This window comes from Rousettus aegyptiacus, unplaced genomic scaffold, assembly GCF_014176215.1.
Source record: "Rousettus aegyptiacus isolate mRouAeg1 unplaced genomic scaffold, mRouAeg1.p scaffold_m13_p_14, whole genome shotgun sequence".
In the NCBI taxonomy this organism is placed as follows: domain Eukaryota; kingdom Metazoa; phylum Chordata; class Mammalia; order Chiroptera; family Pteropodidae; genus Rousettus; species Rousettus aegyptiacus.
In genome coordinates this window covers 49,172,858-49,196,139 of record NW_023416289.1, presented here as the reverse complement: position 1 = coordinate 49,196,139, position 23,282 = coordinate 49,172,858, and the positions used below count along the sequence as shown (strand labels likewise).

Sequence of the window (23,282 nt, the reverse complement as noted above, 5' to 3'; positions counted from 1 at the left end):
TTTCCAGTTCAGTGGATTTTTTAAAGTGTCAACACCCAGGTAACTAGCAACCAGCATAGTCAAGATCTAGACTTTCCGTCACCTGGGACAGACCCTTTGGGCCCAGTTCCCGGACCCCAGCCCCGGAAACCACCGACTGACTGGCTCTCTCTGCCAGCCCGAGGTCAGTTCTGCATGTTCGAGAATTTCGTGTTTAGTAGGGCCATGCAGCGTTTGATTTTTGCGTGACCAGCTTTTTCTCCTTAGCCTTATATTTTAGAAACATACCCCGGTGTCGCAGGTCTCGACGATCCGTCTTTATTGCTCATCACGTCCCAGGCCCCAGGAGTGGCCCTGCGTTGGTGGCCCAGTGGCCTGCCGTGGGTGTTCAGGTTGTGTCACTGGCCCAGGCGGTGATGAATGCAGCCGCTGTGATCGCCGGGCGCCCTTGGTGTGCGCGGTGATTCCTGCCCGGTGGGATGCTGCACAGTGGAGTCGCGAGGCTGTGTGACGAGGCCGGCAGCACTTCCTCAGACACTGCCAAGCTCCGGCCCCAGGGAGAGGCACCAGCTTGCAGCTCCATCGGGGGCCCGAGGTGGCAGTTCCTCTACATCCTCCCCACACCTCGCTTTTGTCGCTTTGTGTTCAGCCATCCTAGAGGGTTTGGAGAGGTGATCCCCTCAACGCGTTTTTTTTTTTTTATTTTTATGTTTTTCCAGGTTTTTTGAGTGATGATACTTGACAAATAAAAAGCAGTGTAATTAAGGTGTACAGTGTGAAGATTTGACACCTGTATATGATGAAATGACCCCCACGATTCATGCCTCCCTCACCTTGCACAGGTTTGTGTGTGTGTGTGTGTGTGTGAACACTTAATACCTATTCTCAGCAACTCACAAGTAGAAAATACTGTCATATTAACTATAGTTACCATGCTGCGCGTTTATCCCCAAAACTTACCATCTTCTAACTGGGCGTCTGTACCCTTCGACCGTCGTCTGCCGCTTCCCCACCCCTCAGCTCCAGGCCGCCATCCATCTACTCTGTTTCTATGAGTCTGACTTTTGTAGATTCCACATGTACGTGAAATCATGTGGCTCTTGTCTTTCTCTGACTTATTTCGACGAGCACAGTCCCCTCCTGGTCCATCTATGTGGTCCCAAATGGTAAGATTTCATCTTCGTTTATGGCTGAGCGGTGTTCCTGTGTGTGCACGGGCCACCCCTCCTTTACCCATTCGTCTACCGACGGACACTGGGGTCGCTTCTGTATCTTGGCTCTGTTAATGCCGCAGCAGGGTACACAGGGGTGTGTATGTCTTTTTGACATAGTGTTTCGGATTGCTCGAGATAAATATCGAGACGCGGAATTGCTGGGTCACGCGGTAGATCCACTGCAGGGTTTAGAGGAAGCTGCACGCGGTTTTCCGTCGCGGCTGCACCAGTGTGCCGTCCCACCGGCAGCGCACGACGAGGGCTCCCTTTTCTCCACGGCCTCGCCTGCTACCTCGGTGTGGTTTTCATGTGCATTTTCTACCAGCCGTCGATGCCCCGCTTCTGTTCAGGGGCTCCTTCGCCAGTTATCTATTCTGAGAAGCCTACGCGTTTAACTGTTTCGTCCACTTTTAGACGTCGGGCTGTTCATCATCTTGTTATCGAGTTATACTCTGCATACAAGTCCTTGGTCAGATCCGTGTGTCATGATTTTGTTTCTCCCAGTCTATGACTTGTCTTCTCATTTTTTCTTAAGTGTCCTTTGAAATTTTTAGATTTGATGCAGCCCCGACGTTATCAGGTTTTTCTCTTACGGTTTACACAATGGAAATTCTAGAGCTATTGTAAGAAAAAAATGTGAGAATAAGGATTTTTGTTGCATAGGGGTAAAGAGATGTGGGTAGGAACCTGAAGGCACCTGGAGGAGAAGGAAATATTAGGAGGGAGCTTCTAAATGCTGGGACCCCGAACCAGGACCCTGAGAACAATGACGATGGCTGCTGGTATTTACTGGGTGTTTACTGTTTACTATGTTCCAGGCCCTGTCGCAGGCTCTTGGCATGTATTACCCGTACAGTCTTCACGACACCCATGTGGAACAGGTGCGATTATGACCCCTATTTCACAGTTAGGGAAACTGAGTCAGTGATTCAGCAACTCTCCCAAGGTCATGCAGCTAATGAGTGGCAGAGCCTCGGAGACTGGCCTCTGGCCCTTAACCTTAGGCTTTGCAGTGTCTGGTCAGGGAGGCTGCTGGCTGGTAAGTGGTAGGCAAGGAGACTGCAGGGGTGTCCACTGTTGGAGCGTCCTCTGGTGTCCTCACCAGAGTCCCACCCGGGCTTCTGTGCCAGTAAGTCATCACCTAAGGGGACGCCAAGCTAAACTTCCTGTCCCGTCAGAGTCAGACTGAAAGCAGCGTTTCCACCAAGATGCAGAACTCATGCTGCAAACGGGGCACGGGGGCCAGAGGCCCCTGGTCCTGCTCCGTGACTTCCCCCCGAGGATGTTCTTGTGGGGTTTGACCTCTCACCTCTCGCATGCTGAAGCCCCATTTTCATTCCCGGTTGTCACCTCGCCCTGGGTGTCACCTCACCATCTCTGCCTCCACATCCGGCCTTTTGCTACCATTTGGCTGGTTCATCAGTCCCGTTTGTTCCCCGGTTCTGAGGCCCCCCCAGGATGCCATCCCCCCTAGTGCTCTCCCCCCCCACAGGCTGAGGGCTGGGAGGATGTGAGGTGGGTTCTGAGCTTCCATCTCTGCAGGTCGAGTTGCTGCCGCTCTTTATAAACTTGTGAAAACATTCTACAGAGCACACGTATTTCAAAAGTTCACTTGAAGAGACAGAACTCGTTTTTCTTTTTCCCCACTTTTTTAAGCCACGAGAAAACCCTAATCATTTTGAGATGGTTATAGCGTCGGGAATCTGCCCTCTTCCTAACAGAAGGAAAAGCTCTTGCAGATAAGTAGTTGGCAATAACAGAGGAGAGACTAGAAAATAGAAACTGAAAAATTATTATGTAGAATTAGATACTGGCCTTTCCAAAAGCTAGGGTAAGGGAAAAACAAAAAACAAACAAACAAAAAAACGCCCTCCAGAGGTCCAAAGCCAGCAGACAATTAGATGAAATAGAACCTGAAGGGCTCAAAATGAGAGAGATGAGCTACTGAAAATAGTAATAAATTCAAGGGTTTGATGAAGTTTGCAGAGAAGGTGGACTCTTAATCGAACTCACCTTTGGTGAGGTTTGAGCGAGACCATCCCCCTCCCCCCGCCCCGCCATCACGATAGCCCATGTTCTGTAAAAATTCAGTCCGAATGGGAGATCTCCAACTCCTCACATGGACAGTGTTTTATTTAATAGTTCCAAATGTATTCTTTTCTTTGCGTGGTCATCACACAGGACGGAGTTTCCTTTCGAGCCACTGAGGTCTCATTTGCCTAAGTGTCATGCAAAGCGTGTTAGCGCATCAAAGGAGGAAGGCCTGGCTTCTGGGCTGGAGCTGCCGTCATCTCTGGCTCTTCTCATGACATGGTTGAGCACAGAGCAATGAACTCCAAGTAAACGGGGCGGGTCAAAAGGGCCGCGCGCCGGCAGGCCCCAGCACGCGTCGGGCGCCTGGCGTGGAAGGCCCAGAGGGTATTGCCAGGAGGCGTGGGGGTGGCCGCGGGGGAAGGGCTGGCCCCTGGGGAACCAGCCCTTGGGGAGCATGGCTGGGGGACACATGTTCCCGCACACACAACAACACGCGTCTCACCCAGCTTTGCGATGTCACTTCACTTGTCACACCAACATCCAGGCTTCCCAGAGCAGGGAAGGAAGGGATTGACCAAAAAATTGTAACTGGACCCACCCATGTCGACTTGATATCGGTCACACACAAGTGGACTCCAGTGTCCGATTCTGCTGCGTGGACACATACCAGCTTTGCCTTCGCTCAGTCAGGATGAACACCAGAAGCAAGACAAACTCTGGTATTGCCTTTGGCCTGGGAGAGTCCGGGAAAAGTGGCAGAGTCCCTACCTGCAAGTCAGCACAGGGACCGGGGAAGTAGGAGCTGGCAGACCCTCAGGTCTTAGGGGGTGCGGCCCGGGCAGAGAGATGCTGGCCTCTGTGACTCGGGCTCTGGGGTATTGATTGGATCAGCAGCCAGACTGGCCGGGGCTGAACCCCTCGAGGTCTCTGGGCCCTCTGGGTGCCTGGGCAGGTGGCGGTCAGAGAGCCACAGACAGGAAAAGGGGGTGGCGGGTGCTCATGTGCTCCTGCCCGCCCCCCGCATTGTTCACTTTCCAGCTAACCTTAAGGATGTTGCCTGTGCTTAGTTCTCTTCCTCCTCTAATGACAGAAATCGGACATTTCCCAAGGTGTTTAGCCAATCCGAGAACTCGGTGGAGAGGAAATGAGGTGCTGGAATGGAGGACACCCACCTGGACGCCACGGGCCCCCACCTGGTGCAGGACTCTGACTGCCCCCCTGGGACGCCACCACCCACAAAGCCTGCCCGGGTAAATCTCTGGGACAGTCTGGCCTCTTTACGGTGCCCGTCTCCCGGCTGCTGGGACCCGCTCTGCCTGGGGCCCACCCCATCCCAGTAGTTGCCACGAGGGCTTAATTCTCCCGCCAGCCTTGGCCCAGCCTCATAATGGTGATGGCAGAGGCGTGGAGCCAGTCAGCGGGCGACGTTTGAGGATCCCTAACTGGGCCTGGGGTGCCCTCTCGGTGCTGGGGATGGGGACAGGGCGTCGGTAGGGGGCAGCGGGGACGGCACAAAAGCCAAGGCTCGGCGGCGTCTCCTCTTCCAGGCCTCTGGCTGGGGCAGAGAAGGAAGCAGTGCCAACGAGTCTGAGGCGGAAGGAATGTGTGGTCCATGTTCTCATTGCTGCTGCCTCCAGAATGAAGTCCCAGATGCTGACAATAAAAATAATTAAAATTTAAAAAATTACAGGAAAAAGTAAAACAAGATGCATGCATTCCCCTCTAGGCGATGCAGCTTGGTACAGGACAGGAGAGGACTCCAGCAGGCCGGGCACACGCCAGGGTGCACACCTTTCCCCTTCCCCAGGTGGCATGTGCTGGGCACAGGCTCCCCAGACTCACTGGGCGGCTGTATTAATGACCTCTCATCACTTGGCTTCATTGCCCTTCTGGTTTCCTGCCGCTTTGCTCCCTTTGTTGCGGGTCCCCCGGACAACCCCCCCCCCCTTTCTTCTCCCTGTCTGTGCAGCCCCAGCTCCCCATTCCCCGCCTTGTGAGGCTCTGCACTTCCCCGCCCCAATCCCGGTAATGTTTAAACCTCTTGTTTTCAACACTACAAAATGTAACACTGACTCAGTAAAGTCTATAAAACATAGATTCACAGCTCCATGAGTTATTACAAAGCAAACGCCAAGTAATCAGCACCCGGATCAGGAAATAGAACATTCCCATCACACCAGCCCCCCCCCTCCACCCCGATCCTTCCCTAATTATAGTCCTCTCCCCCCATTGGCCTTACTTTTATAGAAACCACTTCCCTGCATTTTCTTCTTCTTTTTTTTTTTCCCACCACATAGGAATGCAACCCTAAAATTCTAGCTTAGTTTCGCCTGTTTTGAACCATTTATAGATGGAATCCTACAGTATGTACTCTTGTGTTTTACTTCCTTGGCTCAATTTTATACTTGGGAGATTCCTCTAGGTTGCTGCATGTAGCTGTGGGTGGTTCACTTGCAATGCTGTGTAGATTTCCTCTGTGTAAATATTCTACAGACTATTCATTCTACTGTGATGGATGTTTGGATAATTTCCAGTTTGGGGAGATTATGAGGAATGCTGCTGTGAACATCCTTTTGCACATCTTCTGTTTCTTTTTCTCCTGTAGTTGGGTATCTGAGGTGTTGCGGTTGCTATTACAAGTAAGTTTCTCTGTACATTCTTGGCCATGTCTTTTGAGGGACATGGCCTGGATTTCTCTTGGGTATAAACCTGAGGATGAGGATGCCAGGTCGTGGTTGGATACATATGTGTGGATAGCACCAAACCTTCTGCAGAGAGATTGTAGCATTCACATCTCAAAAATTGATGTCAGAGAGAGTTGCATTTGCTCCACATCCTCGCCAGCACTTGATGTTGTCAGACTTTTAAAATTTTAGCTGCTCTGCTTGGCGTGTAGCGGTATCACGCTGCCGTTGAATTCGTGTTTCCCTAACAAGGAATGATGTGGAACACCTTTCTATGTGTTTGTGCGATAATAGAAAAATATAATATGAACTGGGGCTTCTGCCCCAGTTCCTGGCACAGAGCTCTTGAAACCCTCATAAATTCCTACGTGAGAAGAGCTCTAGGAGCATCTTTTGTTCTAATGAGGTGACTGTGGGGGGGGGGGCTCCTGGATGGAGGCTGACACCCAAGAAAGACCAGGCCATGATTACAAGCTTGGGATTTTCAGCCTCAGCCCCCACTTTCCCAGAGAGGGGAGAGGGCTGAAAACGGAGTTAATAATTGGTCATGCCAACATGACAGAGCCTCCGTAAAATCCCAGTAGCATGGAGTGCTGAGGGCTTCCAGGCTGGTGGACACATCCACACCGGGAAGGTGACACGCCCCAGTCCCATGGGGACAGAAGCTCCTGCTCTCAGGATCCCCCCGACACACACATACCACACCCTATATGTGTCTGTCTCTTCATCTGACTGTTCTTTTGTGTCCTTCGTCACCTCCTTTAATAAACTGGTAAATGTAAGAGTTTATTTCCCTGAGTTCTATGAGCCACTCCAGCAAATTAATGGAACCTGAGGAAGAGGATGTGGGGACCTGCAACCTGTAGCCCATCTCTCAGAAGGCCGAGCAACAACCTGGACTTATAGTTGGCATCTGAAGGGGTGGTAGTAGCGGGGTGGGGTAGTCATGAGGGACTGGGCCCTTAACCTGTGGGATCTGATGCTGTCTCCGGATAAACAATGTCAGTGTTGAGTTAAATCATAGGACACCCAGCTGGTGTCAGGGAATGGCTCATTGTAGGGACAAACTGCCACACATTTGGCCACCAGAAGTGTCAGAAGTCAAGTGTGCCATGCGAGCAGTTACGGAGACTCACAGGAGAGAAACACGAGAGGAAAAAACTGAGATTTTCCCTACAGAGGAAGGAAAACACAGTTTTTGTTTATAATGTTTATTGGTCATTTATATATGCTTTTCTTAAATTGAAGTTCCTTAAGTCATTTGCCTATTTTTAAAAATTGGGGAGACATTTTTTATTCATTTGTGGTTCTTTATATACTGTAGTTAGGAGTTCTCTGTTGGATGTATATTTTATAAATATACTTTTCCAGCCTGTGGCTTGATTTATTAGAACGGAGCTTTTTGTGCCCTGTTTAAATATTTGCCCACCACCCTGATGTCATGAACATATTCTGTGTTTTCTTGTAGAAATTTTATCGTTTTACCTTTCACATTTAGTTTTCTGGTCAAATTGTTTTTAAGTATGGTATAAGGTAAGACTCAAATTCTCTTTTTCCTACCGAGCTTGTGCTCACAATCTGCTTTGCCCACACTACCATTTAACTAAAAGATGCTCCAATCCCCATTTAACTGCAGTGGTACCTTGTTGTAAAATACATAATCAAGGGATCTATATCAACATAGCACAGTTTCCTCAAAATGGACCAAATATAGCAGGGTTGTCCCACAAGTTCATAATGGAGCAGGTAAGGGCTTATCCCACCTGGAGTGATGATTATCCCTACATGACTTCCAACTGGCCGTGAGGTGGTATCGCAGCTGGAGCGCTCATCTTTGACCCCACTGAACTTTGAAGGTGAGTGGTAGCGCCTCACTGAGGAAATGACGTTCCAGGTCATGTCACTTAACACTGGCGTGACTTGGTGTCACAGTTAAAATGACATCACAGCTCACGCGTGTCTCACCCAGTGTGACATCACTGCTCAAATGACGTGGCCGCTCATGTTTTGTTGCAGCTGGGCATGAGGTTGGGTCCTGGCTGCATTAATGCAGCAAAACTCGTCAGGTGACGTGGCATTGCAGCTGGGGTGACCTTTGACCCGACGTAACATGCCAGCTGGCATGACGCGGCGTCACAGCTGCAATAACGCTATAGTTCACGTAATGTCTCAGCGTGCATGACGTAGCCCCTAACATCACGTGACGTACTGTAGCAACATGGGTGACCTTTGAACCCACGATGTTGCTTACTGCGTTACGTGGAGTCGGGGCTTAAATCACGTCACAGTACATGTTATGTTGCAGCCAGCCTAACATTGTATCCTGGCTGCAAGAATGTGGTGGCTCACGTGACATGGCATACCTAGAGCGACTTCTTTTCATTTATTGGGGTGACATGGAGTGACCTTACACACGATGTCACAGCCTCTGAATAAGGTTTATACATATGTGGCGTCACGAGTGCAATGACGTCACCGTTTACATCACGTGACATGGCATCACAGCTGGAGTGAACTTTGAACCCACACAATTTTGCAGCTGGCATCACGTGGGGCTGCAGTAACGTCAGAGCTCATGGTACGTGTGGCGTCAAAACCCGCATGCTCTTTGACCCAAGTTACGTCTCAGTCTGCGTGACGTGTCACAGCTGCAATGACATCACAGGTTAAATTGCATGATGCATCACAGCTGCAGTGAAGTTCCAACACACGTCACGTGAGGTAGGGTTGCAGCTAGGGTAACCTTTGAACCTATTTAATTTTGAAGCCTGAGTGACAGTCCATCATGAGGATATGACCATTCAGGTCACATCTCTTCCCATTGGCATGACCTGGATTCACAGCTCGAATGACTTTTTTAAGCTGACTTGACATGGAGTGACCTTTGAACTCATATTACATGTCTGCCAGCATGACGTGAAGTCGCAGGTATAATGACATCACAGCTCACATATGTGAATAGTTGCACCTGGTGTGACCTTTGAACCCACGTGACGAAGCCGCCGCCGTAAGGTTGCGTCGCAGTTTTAGCAACGTGACAATTCACGTGACGTTGCATCACAGCTGGGGTAACCTTTGAACCCACGTTGCGTTGCAATTGCAGTGACGTGGCAATACGTGTCACGTGACATCGCGTCACCACTGCTCTGACCTTTGAACCCACGTTGTGACAGTGCAATGACGTTGCAACACGCATCATGTGACAAGGCATCACAGCTGACGTGACCTTTGAACCCACGTTAAGTCGCAGCTGCAGTGACGTTGCAATACACATCACGTGACAAGGCATCACAGCTGATGTGACCTTTGAACCCACGTTAAGTCGCAGCTGCAGTGACGTTGCAGTATGCATCACGTGACGGCATCACAGCTGACGTGACCTTTGAACCCACGTTAAGTCGCAGCTGCAATGACGTTGTAATACGCATCACGTGACATGGCATCACAGGTGACGTGACCTTTGAACCCACGTTAAGTCGCAGCTGCAATGACGTTGTAATACGCATCACGTGACATGGCATCACAGGTGACGTGACCTTTGAACCCACGTTAAGTCGCAGCTGCAATGACGTTGCAATATACGTCACATAACATGGCGTCGCAGCCGAGTGACCTTTGAACCTATTTAATTTTGATTCCTGGGTGATGGTCCATCGTGAGGATATGACCATTCAGTTCATGTCTCTTCCCATTGGCATGACCTGGAGTTGCAACTCAGGTGACTTTTTTAAACTGACACGCCATAGAGTCACCTTTGAACCAATATCATGTGTCTGTCAGCATAACGTGAAGTTGCAGCTTAAATGAGGTCACAGTACACGTCATGTAAATAATTGCAGCTGGTGTGACCTTTGAACCCACGTGACGCGGCAGCTACCGTAAGGTCACGTTGCGGTTTCAGTGACATCACAGTTCACGTGATGTTGTGTCGCAGCTGGGGTAACCTTTGAACCCACGTTGCGTGGCGGCTGCAATGAGTTGAAATGCACGTGACGTAAGGTCGTAGCTGGCGTGACCTTTGAACCCACGTTAAGTAGCAGCTGCAGTGACGTTGCAGCCCACAGCATGTGATGTGGCATCACAGCTGGAGTAACCTTTGAACCTATTTAATTTTGAAGCCTGGGTGACAGTCCATTGGTGAGGATGTGACCGTTCAGGTCACGTCTCTTCCCATTGGCATGACCTGGAGTCGCAGCTCAAGTGACTTTTTCAAACTGACATGCCATGGAGTGACCTTTGAACCCATATTATGCGTCCTCCAGCGTGACATGAAGTTGCAGCCGCAATGACGTCACAGCTCACATCCTGTAAAAGAACGCAGCTGGTGTGACCTTTGAACCCACGGACGTAGCAGCCGCCGTAAGGTCGCGTCGCAGCTCCAGTGACGTCACAGCTCATGTGACATCACCGCTCACGTGATGTTGCGTAGCAGCTTCGATAACCTTTGAACCTACATTAAGTCGCAGCCTGCACGACATTGTGTCGCAGTTGCGATGACATTAAATGCATGTCACGTGATGTTTTGTCGCAGCTACTATTACCTTTGAACCACTTGAAGTTACAGCCGGCGTAAGGTCACATCATGGCTTCAATTATGTCATCGCTCACGTGACATGAACTGGTGTTGCAGCTAGGGTAACCTTTGACCCATTTAATTTTGAAGCCTCGGTGACAGCATGTTGTGACGCGTTCAAATCTAAGACCCATGGAGCCAATTGAGATTAATTATGAGCTTTTGTTAGCCAGCCAGCAACCGACTCTCCCCACTAGAGAATCAGCCCCGAGCCCTCAAGCAAGCAGATTACAGGAACAGATGTTGGCGGTTAGTTTTGTTATCTATACTTTGGCGGCAATATTGTTTTATTTTTCTTCTTAGGAGACTTGAGAGCTATTTTCTCCTAGGCAGCTGGCACCTGGAGATATCACTCTCTGTCCTGTCCTTGGGGCTGACTTACTGAGGAATTGATACCAATAACCATAACAATGTATTTTCCAAAGTAGTCAAGGCTGGAATAAAGAGGAGAGATGTGAGCAAGGAAGATGTTATTGAAATGCACTTTTACACTGTTACAAGTGCCTTGCTGGCACAATGCTCTAGGGTCTCTTCCCACTGGAGTCGTAGCCTGAGGGACTTTATTAAACTGACTGACGTGGAGTAACTTTTGAACCTACAATATGTTTCTGCTTGTGTGATGTGACTTCGCGGATGAAGTGACGACACAACTCATGCCAGGTGACATGGCGTCGCAAATGGTGTGACCTTTGAACTCACATGACGTTGCAGCCCACCTAAGGTCGGGTCACGGCTTCAGTGACATCACAGCTCACGTTACCTGACGTGGCGTTGTAGTTGGTGTGACCTTTTAACCCACATTACGTCGCAGCTGCAATGATGTTCTCACGTCACAGCCGGGGTGACCTTTGAACGCGCGTGACATTGGAGCCGGCGTGAGGTCCTGTCGTGGCTGAGTGTGGTTTGCGTGTGGGGTGTGGCCATAGTGGAGGGGCAGCGCCGGCCTCCTGCCGACTGGCTGCGAAGTGGGGACAGTCAGGAGCCCGTCCTGCCCGCGGCATTTCTCCTTGTTTGCCTTTGAGCCGTACGAGCGTCCACAGCCAGAGTCAGGGTTCGAGGTCTCGTTTCTCCTTCAGGGTGCAGATGTTCACACTGTTCCTTGTGCTGCGTCTGAGCCCGGAACGCTGCCCATGCGGCTTCTCTTGCACACACCCTCCTGTCTGACCCCGTCTGCCAGGGTCACCAGCAGGCATGGATGGCGCCTGTTCCTGGCGCGGCTTCTGCCCTCCGGTTTGGTGTGACACCCGCAGGCTGAGAGCTCAGCAGGTAAAGCGTTGAAACCCTTAACCTTCCAGTCTCATGTTACTCTGAAACGCAAGGTGTTGAAATTTTCTTTTGGGTTCAGTTGTTACAAGCATTAGTATACGAAATAACGAGGTTAACGTAAACCTCTCTGTGATGTCCTGCACATCCACTCCAGCACAGTGAGTTGCCCCTGTGCTAGCACAGAGCTCTTCCCAGCCCTGGGGGAATGCACCACAGCAGGGGTCGGGGGTGTGAGAGAGGAAGCGGGGGAAAGCACCCCACCGTCAACCCTTCAACCCTTCCACCGCCCTCCGCTCCCGTTCAGGAAGAGTTCCTGAAGCTCTTCGCTGTCTTTTTTGGCAAGTCTTTCGGTGCCTCAGACTCGGCCTGTCCCGGGCAGGTCTCATCCCCTCCTCCAAACGTGGATTTGTTATCTCTGAACGTGTCCCGTAGACGCAAACTTGATGTGGTGGTGCCTGACTTCAAGCCCCACTGTCCTGGGATGAGGTCTACTCTTTTTAGTATAGCTTAAGACCCTTTATCATCTGGCCCCTGCCCGCTGCCAGCCTCTCTTCCTCTGGTCCTTGGACTCTGGTTTATACTGAACCTGGAGGGCCCCCCCACCCCCAGTTGCTCTTCTCTTCCCCACCCCATTCCCCTGCCTCGACCTAGCGGAGCCTCCTCAGCCTGACAGGAGTGTCAGCTCCATTGTCACCTCACCCGGGGGGCTTTCCAGCTCACCCTCCGTGTTCCCTTCAGTTAGAGCACTGGGCATGTGGCGTGGCGAGACTGTCATACACTTGGCTGTCCCTTTACTAGACTGCGAGCAACACAGGTGCCACACTGTCCCTCCCAAGTCTTCACTGCCCAGCAAAGGGATGTCACAGACAAGGAATTCCTTAAAATCGGAAGGATGTTTATTGCAAACACAACTGCCACAGCCGCTCTGATTTGCAGGCGGTCCCCCCCCCCCCCCAGAGGACTTGCTATCTCCTCAGGCCACACCTTCCGGCAGTGGTGCCTGCCGGCAGCACTGCTGCTGTGCGATAAGGCCAGGGAGGGAGGAGGCGCCCGGGCTTGGGTGCAGGTGCTGCAGTCCCACTTAGAAACGGGAGGTGGCGCCCTGCGGAGCCCTGCGGATTCCAGCCGCGTAGCCCCAACAGTCGGGGTTGATGCTCGACTTCTTTGTGACGATGCGTGGAGCTAACAGATGCCTGCCTTTTTCCTCGTTGATGTGCATGTGGAAATTTAAGAATTGGCAGATAGCTCTCATCTGTGTATTTCAGAGTCGGACATTCCTGGTTTTATTATTATTAGCCGTGGCCCCATCAGGTTCTGTAGAACTTGTCGGGTTTCACATGAGATGAGGTTTGGAAAGTTCCCTCGCGATCCCTGGCGCATGCTAGGTGTCCCATATTTACTCATTTTCCCTGTTAAACTGTCTGCGTCGCTTTCTGTGCCTCTTTGACACTCATCGGCTTCTCGCTGCTTACTGCGGGCTGGCAGCTCTTGTAGGCAGGGTTTGTCTGAGTTTCTTTGCCTTCAGCGCCCAGCCCCGAGCTGGGTGCACAGCGGGTGTTTGGCAAATAATCAGTGAAAGGGTGATGACAATACCCACGCCCACCCACCCCAGATAGAAACCTGTTACCCAGGTCTGAATACTTGGCTGTTTTTGCAGAAAATACACAATTGGGGAAAATCTGGTAAAACTTGAACTGGGACTTTTGTTGCCGGTGACCCCAGAGGCTTCTACGGCAGGGCACACCATCTGGAGAGGCTGGAAGAAGCCAGACAGCCTGCCTGCACTCATGCTGCTGGAAAGGTGGCCTCTGGGGGCTGTGATGAGGCCCCTCTGGGTGACACAGGGTCCCTTTTGTCCCAGGCAGCCTGGGACTTGCCACCATGGCTTAGCGGGCAGGGAGGACACTGGGGCAGAAAGTGGGGGGAGGCTGGGGTCACCCTTTCTCTGTCTGGGGTTCTGTGTGAGTCCTTGTCACCCTGCCAGCTCCTCTATTCCTGGGGGATGAGGGTCAGCTCGCCCCCTAACGGCTCTGCCTAGGCCCGGGGGAGCGGACATTTCTGTGGGCTCGCCAGCCCTTCCAGGCTAGAAGCCGGGAGTGACGTCAGCCCACTCTGGTGGAGGGGACACCCAAGCAGTGACCCCGCATGTGAACGCTCCGTGGTGAGCAACGTCGGGGTGCACAGAGGGACCTGGTGCTTGGGACGCGGGGCCTTCACACCGCTCTGTGCCCTAGCACTTCCTCGGCACATGCTGAGCACCGCAGACGCGGCCCCCATGGTGACCCCGGGGGAGGGTGTCGCCTCTGACATCTTAGGGCCGTATGTAGGTGGGGCAGACTCAGCGCTAGTGAGAGGGGCTCTGCCCCCAACGTGGCCAAGAGTGTATTTTGCCCTGTCTCTGGCTGTTTTCTTTACTCGATAGTTCACATCCCTGGAGAAATGGGAAGTGGGGATAGAAGATTCTGGAAACTCCCCAGGTTTTCTAGCGGGGGAGCAGCATGGCTGCCAAAGGTCGGGGACAGTAGAGGCTGGGGGTTTCCTTTGGAAGGTACCTTTTAATAGGACAGTTGCCTCTCCAGGGTACTCGGAAGCAAAGGTCAGGAAGGCGCTCGTTCACTGCAGCCTCTGTTTCGTAAGAAACCATTTACCCTGGAAAAAACTTCACCTGCACAGGGCGCAGCACGCGATGAGCCCGCGTGTGCCGCTCACTCAGCTTCTGCGACTTCTGGTATTTTGCCCGTCTTTATTTACCTTTCTTCCGAGTTTCTTCTTGTTAGAATGGAAGCAGCTCCCGTTACTTTAGGAGGCTCGTTGGCCCTCTGTGAAGGTCGGAGGTCAGGATCAAGGGGTTCGTGGAGCTGGGAGGGCATCTGGACACGTCTCGGTCCGACTCACTGAGGTTGTAGGTGGGGAAGCTGAGGCCCAGTGAGGAGAGAGGCGAAGAAAGCCTGAGTTGGAGGCTCGGGAGGCATGGCATCTGGGTCCTGCCAGCGCCAGGCCCGGGGAGGGGACAAGGCCTTGCACACAGCCCAGCGCTCGCCATTAGCCCACCTCGTTCTCACCGAACGCCTGAGCCCATGGCACCATCCTCATGGGCCCGTGGGAAATTGCAGAGGCTGAGGGTGTCAGTGGGTGTCTCTGCATGCAGGTTACCATTTCCAGCCCGCGGCCTTTTTCTCTGCTGCGCCGTGTCCCTGCCGGACTGGGCCCCGTTCTCTGGACCCCCGAGGCTTGGGCGGTCTCGTCTGAGGGAGGAAGCCTGCTCTCCTCCAGAGGGTCTGTCACTGTCATGCCATTGTGACTTCTGCCTGAGGCCACGGTGCAGGAGTGTCTCCCCTCATGTCCCCCCAAGCAAGAGCATGTTCCCTGATGAAGTTGGAGTGGAGCCGGGGGACAGGGTGGCACCCCTGGGGCAGCGCCTCAGTGCATCGAGTAAGGCCAAGCCCTTTCTGGGGGCCGAGGATGCCCAGCTAGCTTGCGCACGCCGTCTGTGCGCATGTGTGCTGAGCCCCAAGCGTCCACTCTCAAGGGTCTCGGGACACAGGCACAGCCGCCCATCCGAGACTGAGGGCCACGGGGGCCGAAGCCTGTGCTAGTCCTTCATTGCTTTTTTTTTTTTTTGTAGTCATCAAAACAGCTGTTAATACTGTTATTCATCCCAGGACTCGGATGAAGGCACCAAGGCTTGGAGAGGACCGGAAGCTGCTCCTGGGGCAGAGTTGGGGGTGGCCAGGTGGGCAGGGGCGCCATCCTCCCTGGTTCCCATGCTTGTTCACCGGGCCCAGGATGCCGACTGGAGTCCCCTCCCTGCCTGGCTCCGCCCCGGGTACCCCGAGCTGCTGTCCCGTCTGCTCTGAGGTGGTTCCTTGCAGCCCATCAGCTCTTGCCCAGCCCCCTCTTGCCCACTTCCATGCCCATGAGCTCCGTCATCCACCTCTTCTCTGCTCTGACTTTAGGCACAGCTTTCACATTGCATGAGGACGTTTCGATTTCTCAGTGGCAGATGCTCAGGGAGAGTGGTGGCCTGGACCTTTGCAGCCAGTGCAGCCCTCATTCCTGTAGGGAAGTCGTGCCTCCCTGCGCTTCCCACGTACCTTCCTGGGGCTGCCTCTGGCGTGGGCTGAGCGTCTCCCCAGCCCCGCGGTGCCGTCGGCAGCAGGACGGCAGCAGACTCGCCAGCGTGGGGGTCAGAGGTGCTCTGTCGTTTGGCATGGCCGCCTCTGCTTCCGCAGTCAGCCAGGGGACGCTGCCCTGGCTGCTGCTGGTCCTGCAGGGAGAGGCCTGGCTGGGTGTCGACCTGCGGCCTGAAGCAGTGTCACCAGCCGACTGGCAGACCTGGGGTGGGGAAAATGAGTGTCTCTGTAAGCCAGCATGGTTGGGGAATGATGTCACCCGGCATGAGCCCAGTGGTGGCTGACTGAACACCGACTTCAGCAACAAGAGAACTTTATCAGTCGCCGTAACCGAAACGTGGCACGGGAGCGGCCGGACTCAGGGGCTCATTTGTCACTCTGCAGCTCTCAGACGGGCTCCCCCACTCATTCACGTGTTCATTCAACACGCACTGTGTTCCAGGCGCTGCGCTTACAGGATGAACGCAGAGGCCTCCGCCCACGGGGAGCTGAACATTCTTCCGGGAGAGACAGACGATAGAAACGGGAGCTAGCGAGCAGGGCAGCAGGCGGCAGGCAGCGGGTGCACCCGGCGAGCGTGAGGTGGGGAGGGAAGCCCTGACGAGTCCCGGGGGGCATGGAACCCCGAGGGCGGCACGACCGCGGGTGGCGCCGTGACCACATGGGGACTCGGGTAGGGCGGAAGGGGGCCGGGGGCCAGACGGGCTCGGCCCTTCCAGGTGTGGTAGGGAGGTCGGACTCTTGTCTCCGTGTTGAAAGAAGCCACGAGGGTTTTGAACAGGAGAGTGCCATGAAATATACATGTTTTTAAACCTTGACGGTACATAAAATGCGTGTAAAGGATCAGTTTTTGTTGAATACGTAGACTTTAAATTCCGCTTTATGAGGCAGTGAAGTTTCCCTTTTCCGGTTTAGCGTGGTTCACGCTGCCTCGTGCGATCCAGTGTGTAGCCTCTAAGAGGGTTAATCAGACGAGCTTGTGGGTCTCCCCGCTTGCAGGCAAGGTCGCTGACGGTGCAGTTACAGAAAAGTCATCCAAAGTGAAGGATTGATGAGGACAGGACTAAGGGGAGTGGCTTGGAGGGAGGAGGCGGGAGGAGGAGGTAGGGACGGGGCGTCCAGGTGTCCCTTGGGGAGTGGAAGTGGCAGCCACAGGGATGTGGGAGCCGGGCAGGTTTTTCTTTCTTTCATGATGGCAGGAATTCCAAACGTGTGTCCTGCTGATGGGAGCGATCCAGGCGCGAGGAACGGGGTTGCTGGCCGGGGAGACTGTGGGATTGTCGCAGGAGTGAGTCCAGGCAGGACGGGAGCAGAGGGAGCAGGAGGGGACAGCCATGGACGGCCCCACATGGACCACATGGCTTCGCACCCCCAAGGCAGCGCAGTTCTGTTGACCAGAAGAGCAGAGGCCAGGAGGGACCCGTCCCCTGCTGAGGAGGGAGGAGCCCAGAGCCGGTCCCCACCCATGCAGGGCAGGGCAGCTCACCCATCTCCTGCTACCCGCATGTGTCAGCCCTTAGAGACGCAGGGAGCCTGTCTGCCTGGGGGAAAGGAAGCACTCACCGGAGGACATGGGATGGAGCCACTGGAAGCAAGGACTTGACGGCCACCAGGACCCCTCCCCATTCGTCGTCTCCTCTCCTCTCTGTGTTTGGGCTTGTGGGGTTCATTCACTTTCGCCGACTTCCCTTCCAAAGAAACAGCCAGCGGAGGCCTGGGGCCGCGGCCCGGACCGCGCACGTGGAGAGGCCACGTCTGTCATGCTTATCGCGTTGTCAGAACAGCACTTAGACGGAGGGCCCTCGTGGGCTCCGCGCGGGCCACATGCCTCGCCTGGATCAGCCCCTGCGGTCGGGGGGCTGGTGTGTGCAGCAAACCCTGTAGCTCCAGGCGGAACCACGCAGCGGGGCTGGCAAGCGGAAGGTTTCTCGGGAGAGAGGGAAAGGTATTTCTGAGAGAAGGAAGGGGCCATGGCAGGAGAAGAACAGGCGTCCACCACATGAGCGCACCAGGGAAGACGCTCGCCTCTTTGCCTGGGCACGGACTTCCTGGAGAGCCCACAGAACGGTAGGGGTGAGTGTTTGGAGGATACGCTTTCCCTCCCTCCCTTGGGGGGCGGGGTGGAACTGGCCATGTGACTTGCTTTGTCAAAGGTGGGGGAGTTGACAGGTGCGACTCAGACTCGAGCTGGCTCCTGTGGCTGGGCCTGCACCCCCTGCTGCCGCCTCCACGGGCACAGCCGTGCTGGCCACCCGTCCCACAGGAAGGAGACGCAGGTGGAGCAGGCCTGGGCCTGCTGCTGAGTGGCCCTGGCTGCTCGGCCCTGTCGGCCCTCTGCCACGGACGAGGGCGTGGTAACGCTCGCCCATGTGCCATGTCGAGTTCCGGGAGTTTATTACCGGAGCAGCCGGTGCTGGACGCGCTGTCCTCGGTCACTGCCCTGACAGCCTGCGGGCCCCTCTGCACTGCCCCCGATCTCGCTGAGAAGGCCTCCCCTGCCCAGGCCCGAGGCGCAGACGGTGGCCGTGCTTGCAGGGGTGACGTCGCCCTTCTCCGGTCTGCTCAGAGGTCCTGCTGACCGTCCCTGCAGCCCCTTCTCCCCCGAAGCCCGTCAGCCCTGTCCCCTCCGCTCCGCTCCAGTCAGGGCCATAACCCTGCTGAGGCCCCGTCACTTCCCACGGAAGTCCCTTACTCATAGGACAGTCACACCAAGTTTGTTATGTTTTTTTTTTCCTGAATGAATGGACAAAAAAATGTTAATACAGGCTTCACAAAAGGAAGGTACACAAATGGCCAAGAGACACAAAGAGAAGCTCGGCCTCATTAGTCACGAAGACACAATGGAAACCACAATGAGATGTCACTCTCCACCCACGGGACGAGAACTAAAAGACCACAGCACAAAGGTTGGCAGGACGTGGGAGTGCTCGGCTCCCTGATGTCTTGGTCGAAGCACAAAATAGTACAATCACTTTGGTACAGAGTTGGGCGGTCTCTAAAAATTAAAAGCTCAATCTCACCAAAAAAAAAAACAAAAAAAAAAACAGGCCACTTGCATGACCTGTATTTCCAGTGCTAGGTATTTATCCAACCGAGGCGGCCACGCGGAGCGGCCGAGTGCGCCGCACGGGGCCTCTGCGCCTTGCCATGCGGGGAAGGTGTCCCGAGCTCCCGGCCGCCGTGGAGAACGCCCTCGATGGGCCCGACTCCACTCACCATCGCGAGCCGCGCACTTCTGCTTCCTTCTTTTGTGTCGGTTCTTTTGCCGTTTCGTTTAGGGTAGTGGAAAAGTCCTGTGCCCTCTGCACGAATCACTTGAAGGCCCTATTCAAATAGGCATTGCTCGTGGACTTCCCCCAAGATGACATTTGGGCAGAGAAAATTTTGCTCTCGCTTTGCCGAGTGAAACTTAATGGGGGAAACCGGGTCGGCTTCTGCCATGGCACCGGTCCGGCTGTAGAGTGGACTGTGTGTGAGTTACGTGGCGTCGGCAGGGCTGAGAGCGAGCCCAGCGTGGTCCGTCCTGCACAGCCCTGGGCTGGGCCTTCTAAAGGACGGGGATCAGTGGGTGGTCTCTGCCTGGCTGCGCAGCCGGCCTGCAGTCGCGCACAGGGTCCCAGCGGCAAGGTGGCCGCCATGCTCAGTCACACGGAGCAGTGTTGCTTTGTAGGCACGGGTTGCAGCGGGAGGGCACGCCAACAGCCATCCCGGTCAGGCCAGGAGGAGAGGGTCTGGAGACACAGAGGGAAAGGGAAGGGCCTCGCTCCAGAGCCAGGGAAGCCCCCGGGTCAGCATCCGGCCAGAATACCCCCTGGAGAGGTCTGGGCTCCACCCCACAGGCCCCAGGGTCCCTGAGCTGGTAGACGAAAGGAGCACTGGGTGTTCCAGTAAGAGAGGGTGCAGGAAGACTGGGCTGAGCGCACACCTGCAATAGGTGTGCAGGGAGGGCGAGGCACAGATCGGCGCATCGCTCCGTGGTGCGCTGGATGCTCTGTCTGCGTGGGATCACGCGTGGTCTCAGCCTCCCCCTCTCCTTCCTCCTCCGTCTCCCCGTTGCCTCTCCAACCTTAATTTAAACATCCTGCCCCGATGCCGCATGTCCTTCCCTCCCGGCCTCAGCTCCCTCGGTGCACACCCTGGTGCTCCTGCCCCCAGACGCAGCAGGTCGACGGGGGGAAGTCCCGCTTGCTGTGTGCTCAGAGGATTTCCTGGGCGTTCGTCTCCTCAGATAGAAAGCCAGGCGCCTGGGTGCATCAGGCCACTGGCTTTCGTGATGGGGAGCAGGTGACCCCCTTGCTTTTTCTGGTCGTCCGGGCTTGGCCTGCTGGACCAGGGGACAGGACAGGCATGAAGGTGGCTTCTTGTGCACATTGAGCCCTCCCCCCGAGTCACCACTGCAGAGGACTTGCCCTGGCTGGGCCTCGGGGATGGGAAGTGGCCATGGTCAGCTCAGAGGAGTGAGGAACCGGGGCTGGGAGTTCCCCTGGGCCGCCACCTCTGTAGCAGCCGGAACCCCGGTAACTTTCCGCCCAGGCTCCCCCTCTGGAGAAAAGGGAAGTTGACCTCAGCAGGGCCTGTGCGGTCATGCTCCCGAGGTCCCTTGTCTTGGGGGTGGGACCCTTTGGCCACTCGTCAGCCAGAGATGAGTCGGGGTCCTTCCCTCATGTCTCCATCAAAACTGACCCTCAGTCACTGCTTTCTGCTCCCTCGTTGGAGCAGGAGGTGAGCTAGTGACAGGAAGATCCCTGTGGCCAGGGGCAGGGGAACGAGGTCTGCCCCTCAGCCCAGGCGGGACACTTCCGTCCCCAGAGGGTTCGGGTCCGGGGGCCTGAGCCCTGTGGTAGCCTGGTGGGAGTGCGGTGGGCGGGCTGGCTTCGGAATACTCCCTGGGTCCCCTCAAGATCGGAGCTGCCTCCCTGACTCCCCATCCCGAGGGATTGTATGAAGACGACGCTGGTTAACCTGCACGACTGCAGGTGACCTGGCATGTACGTCGCACGTTGCGGCAGTTTTAAAACGTGGCTACACGTCCTTTGACGCTCTTCTTGTTGGTAAAAGTGGACTGTTTGCTCCCCTTGCCTCCGGGCGGGCGTGTGGCTGCTTCTGCCGGCGCAGTGTGACAGAGATGTCAGCTCTCAGCTGGTTTATAAAAGGCCGTGTGGCTCCTGCACTTGTCACAGGAGCACTTGCTCTTGGCACCTTGAGCCACCATGTGGGAAGTGTAGCCAGGTGTCGCCCGCCGTGCTAGGGAACCATGCGGCGCCCAGCGGCCCCCAGGTGTGGGGCAGAGGCCGGCCACCCACGGAGAGCCCCCCGAATTTCACGCCCCTGAGCAGAATGCATGGGATGGTATGAGCCCTTGTTCTGGGGGCTGGTTTGGCAGGAGCGGCGGGTGATCGGCAGCGAGTGCGGCGGGGAGGCGTGAGGCTGCGGGGCGGGCGTGCGAGGACACCTGCCTCGGAGCAGCCTGGCGACAGCGCCCACGGAGCCGCTCCTCCTTAGCATGGTCCCTACTCCTGTCACTCACTCTCGTGGGAAACACTGCAGGTTCCCTGAGCCCCTGGCGGGACTCCACGCTTCTCCGGTAGAACCCTGTGGGCAGAACGGGCACAGGAGCGCCGTGGTCAAAAGGCTGTGTGGACGCTGGGGGACTGTGTGCCCGCCCCACTGCCTCCCCTGCCGACCAGTGTTGCATCTGCATTTCAGGAGCTCGAGCGCCATGTGCCCTCAGGCCCGCTGCGTGGCCTCGGGCCGGGCTCCAGGTGGGCCCCACGCGGGAGCTGTTGGGCAGCTACGTCCTGCAGCTGCTTGCTCCACAGTCCCTCCTACCTGGCGACATGGCGCCATCTCCCCTGGACCGGCAGTCTCCAGGGGCAGAAGCTTCGTCCCCCACACCTCACGTCCCCAGGGTGCGGTCACTGCTCGTGGAGTAACTGAATATGCGTTTGGCTCCGGACTTTACCCTTTCTGGAGTGGCCCCCTAATTTCACACAAAATTCCACGTGTGAACAGAGTGCCTTGGGTTGGGGGACGATGTGCGGGTCCTTGTGGCCCCACATACAGGCCCTGGTGCTCACAGACCCAGCTCAGTGAGAAGGAGCCCGCCCTGCATCTTCACACCTGCTTGGTCAGCTGCTTGCCTCTGTCTCAGTCTTCTGCACCCCACCTCACCCCTCCCATTGTTTTGCAAAGATCTTACCTTTCTGTCTCCTGTCTATCTGTGAAAAGGGATTATTTGGGAACTCTCCAAAATAAACGAAAGCAGACCACACTGTTTAAGAGTTTTTAAAGCATCTCCTTTCTGGATTCAGCAGGTCGGGAACGTAGACCCCAAACGTGCTCAGCCCAGTGCGATCTGAGCACGTTTCGCTGACCCAGTGAGGGCCAGCCCCCCGCCTTCCTGGGGTCCAGGCCTGGGCACCGGCGGAAGAGGAAAGGGGGCGACCCTGGCATTGCAGCTTTTAAACTGCATGCATTACTATCGTTCTAGAATTGCACCACCAGGAAGTGCAAGGGAGGAGGAGATGGGTTTCCCACCCTCTCCGTGGTCATCGTGACATGCGATGGTACTTGGAGGTGGGAAGCTGTCTGCTCTTGGCTCCGTGCTCCCGTGGGCCAGCAGGCGTAGTCTCGGAGGGAGCGGGAAGGCTTGCCCAGGGAGGTCCTGGAGAAGGGGCCTGGCCACACATCCGTGTGCACCTTGATCTTTGCAGGTCCCATGCTGGTCCAGAGCTCCGGGAAGACGGTGCCGGGGGAGAGCGGGGTATGCGAGTTCTCGGGGGGAGAACCTGTGCGGGAAGGTGGGCAGGGTGCTGGGAGCAGCCAGGGACGCCGCCCACCCACAGTGCAGGGCCAAGCTCGTGGAAGGAGAGAAGGCAGGGAGGCGGGAACGAAGAGCCCCGGGCTGCGGTGCCAGCTAAGACAGTCCCCACAAAGCCGCGGCGGTCCCAGGGTCAGAGCCACCCTTCCAAGGAGTCTGGCTTCCGGGAGCGCCCTGGCGCCAGCCCTGCTCAGCCGTGCTCAGGGTAGGCCCGCGGTGCAGCCCGTGGGGTGCGGAGTGGAGCAGCGGGGGCCTTGGCCAGCCGCGGGCCACGGGTGGGGCTGGGCGTGCGTTCGTGGGCACCACAGTGCCCCGCCAACCCCTACGCTAAGCCGCTCCTCTTTTCCTTAGCTCTTTGGCCATAGTTCAGAAACATAGTGCTTCCCGTTTGCAGCTCTCCATCAACCCTGATGCGAAGAACCAGGCATTCCACACGCGGACAGAAAACGCCAGCGAAGCTGTTTCTCCAGGGATGCCGGGATGTGTCCTCTTCCCTGCTCCTGCTAGCAGCACCGGCTGCGGGGCGTCGTCCCCTCTCTGCCGGAACTGCCACGTGCCTGGTGAGACTTGAAACCTGCC

The 23,282-nt window shown here is 55.4% G+C and overlaps 1 protein-coding gene across 7 annotated transcripts in view; it reads left to right on the top strand.

The window, feature by feature from the left end:
* The window catches only part of BCL2A1 (BCL2 related protein A1), a 41,918-nt gene that overhangs the window by 9,735 nt on the left and 8,901 nt on the right, over window positions 1-23,282 (top strand). Inside the window, exons 1-4 of one of the 7 annotated variants that reach the window (XM_036231848.1) lie at window positions 3,803-3,946; window positions 4,318-4,477; window positions 22,597-22,641; window positions 23,094-23,263. In XM_036231848.1, the coding sequence (XP_036087741.1) occupies window positions 3,919-3,946; window positions 4,318-4,477; window positions 22,597-22,641; window positions 23,094-23,263 (403 nt within the window). In that variant the 5' untranslated portion in view covers window positions 3,803-3,918. Of the gene's footprint in view, window positions 1-7; window positions 164-3,802; window positions 3,947-4,317; window positions 4,478-22,596; window positions 22,647-23,054; window positions 23,264-23,282 lie in introns of those variants that run through there. The other 6 variants (XM_036231847.1, XM_036231843.1, XM_036231844.1 and 3 more) reach the window with 6 other exon arrangements.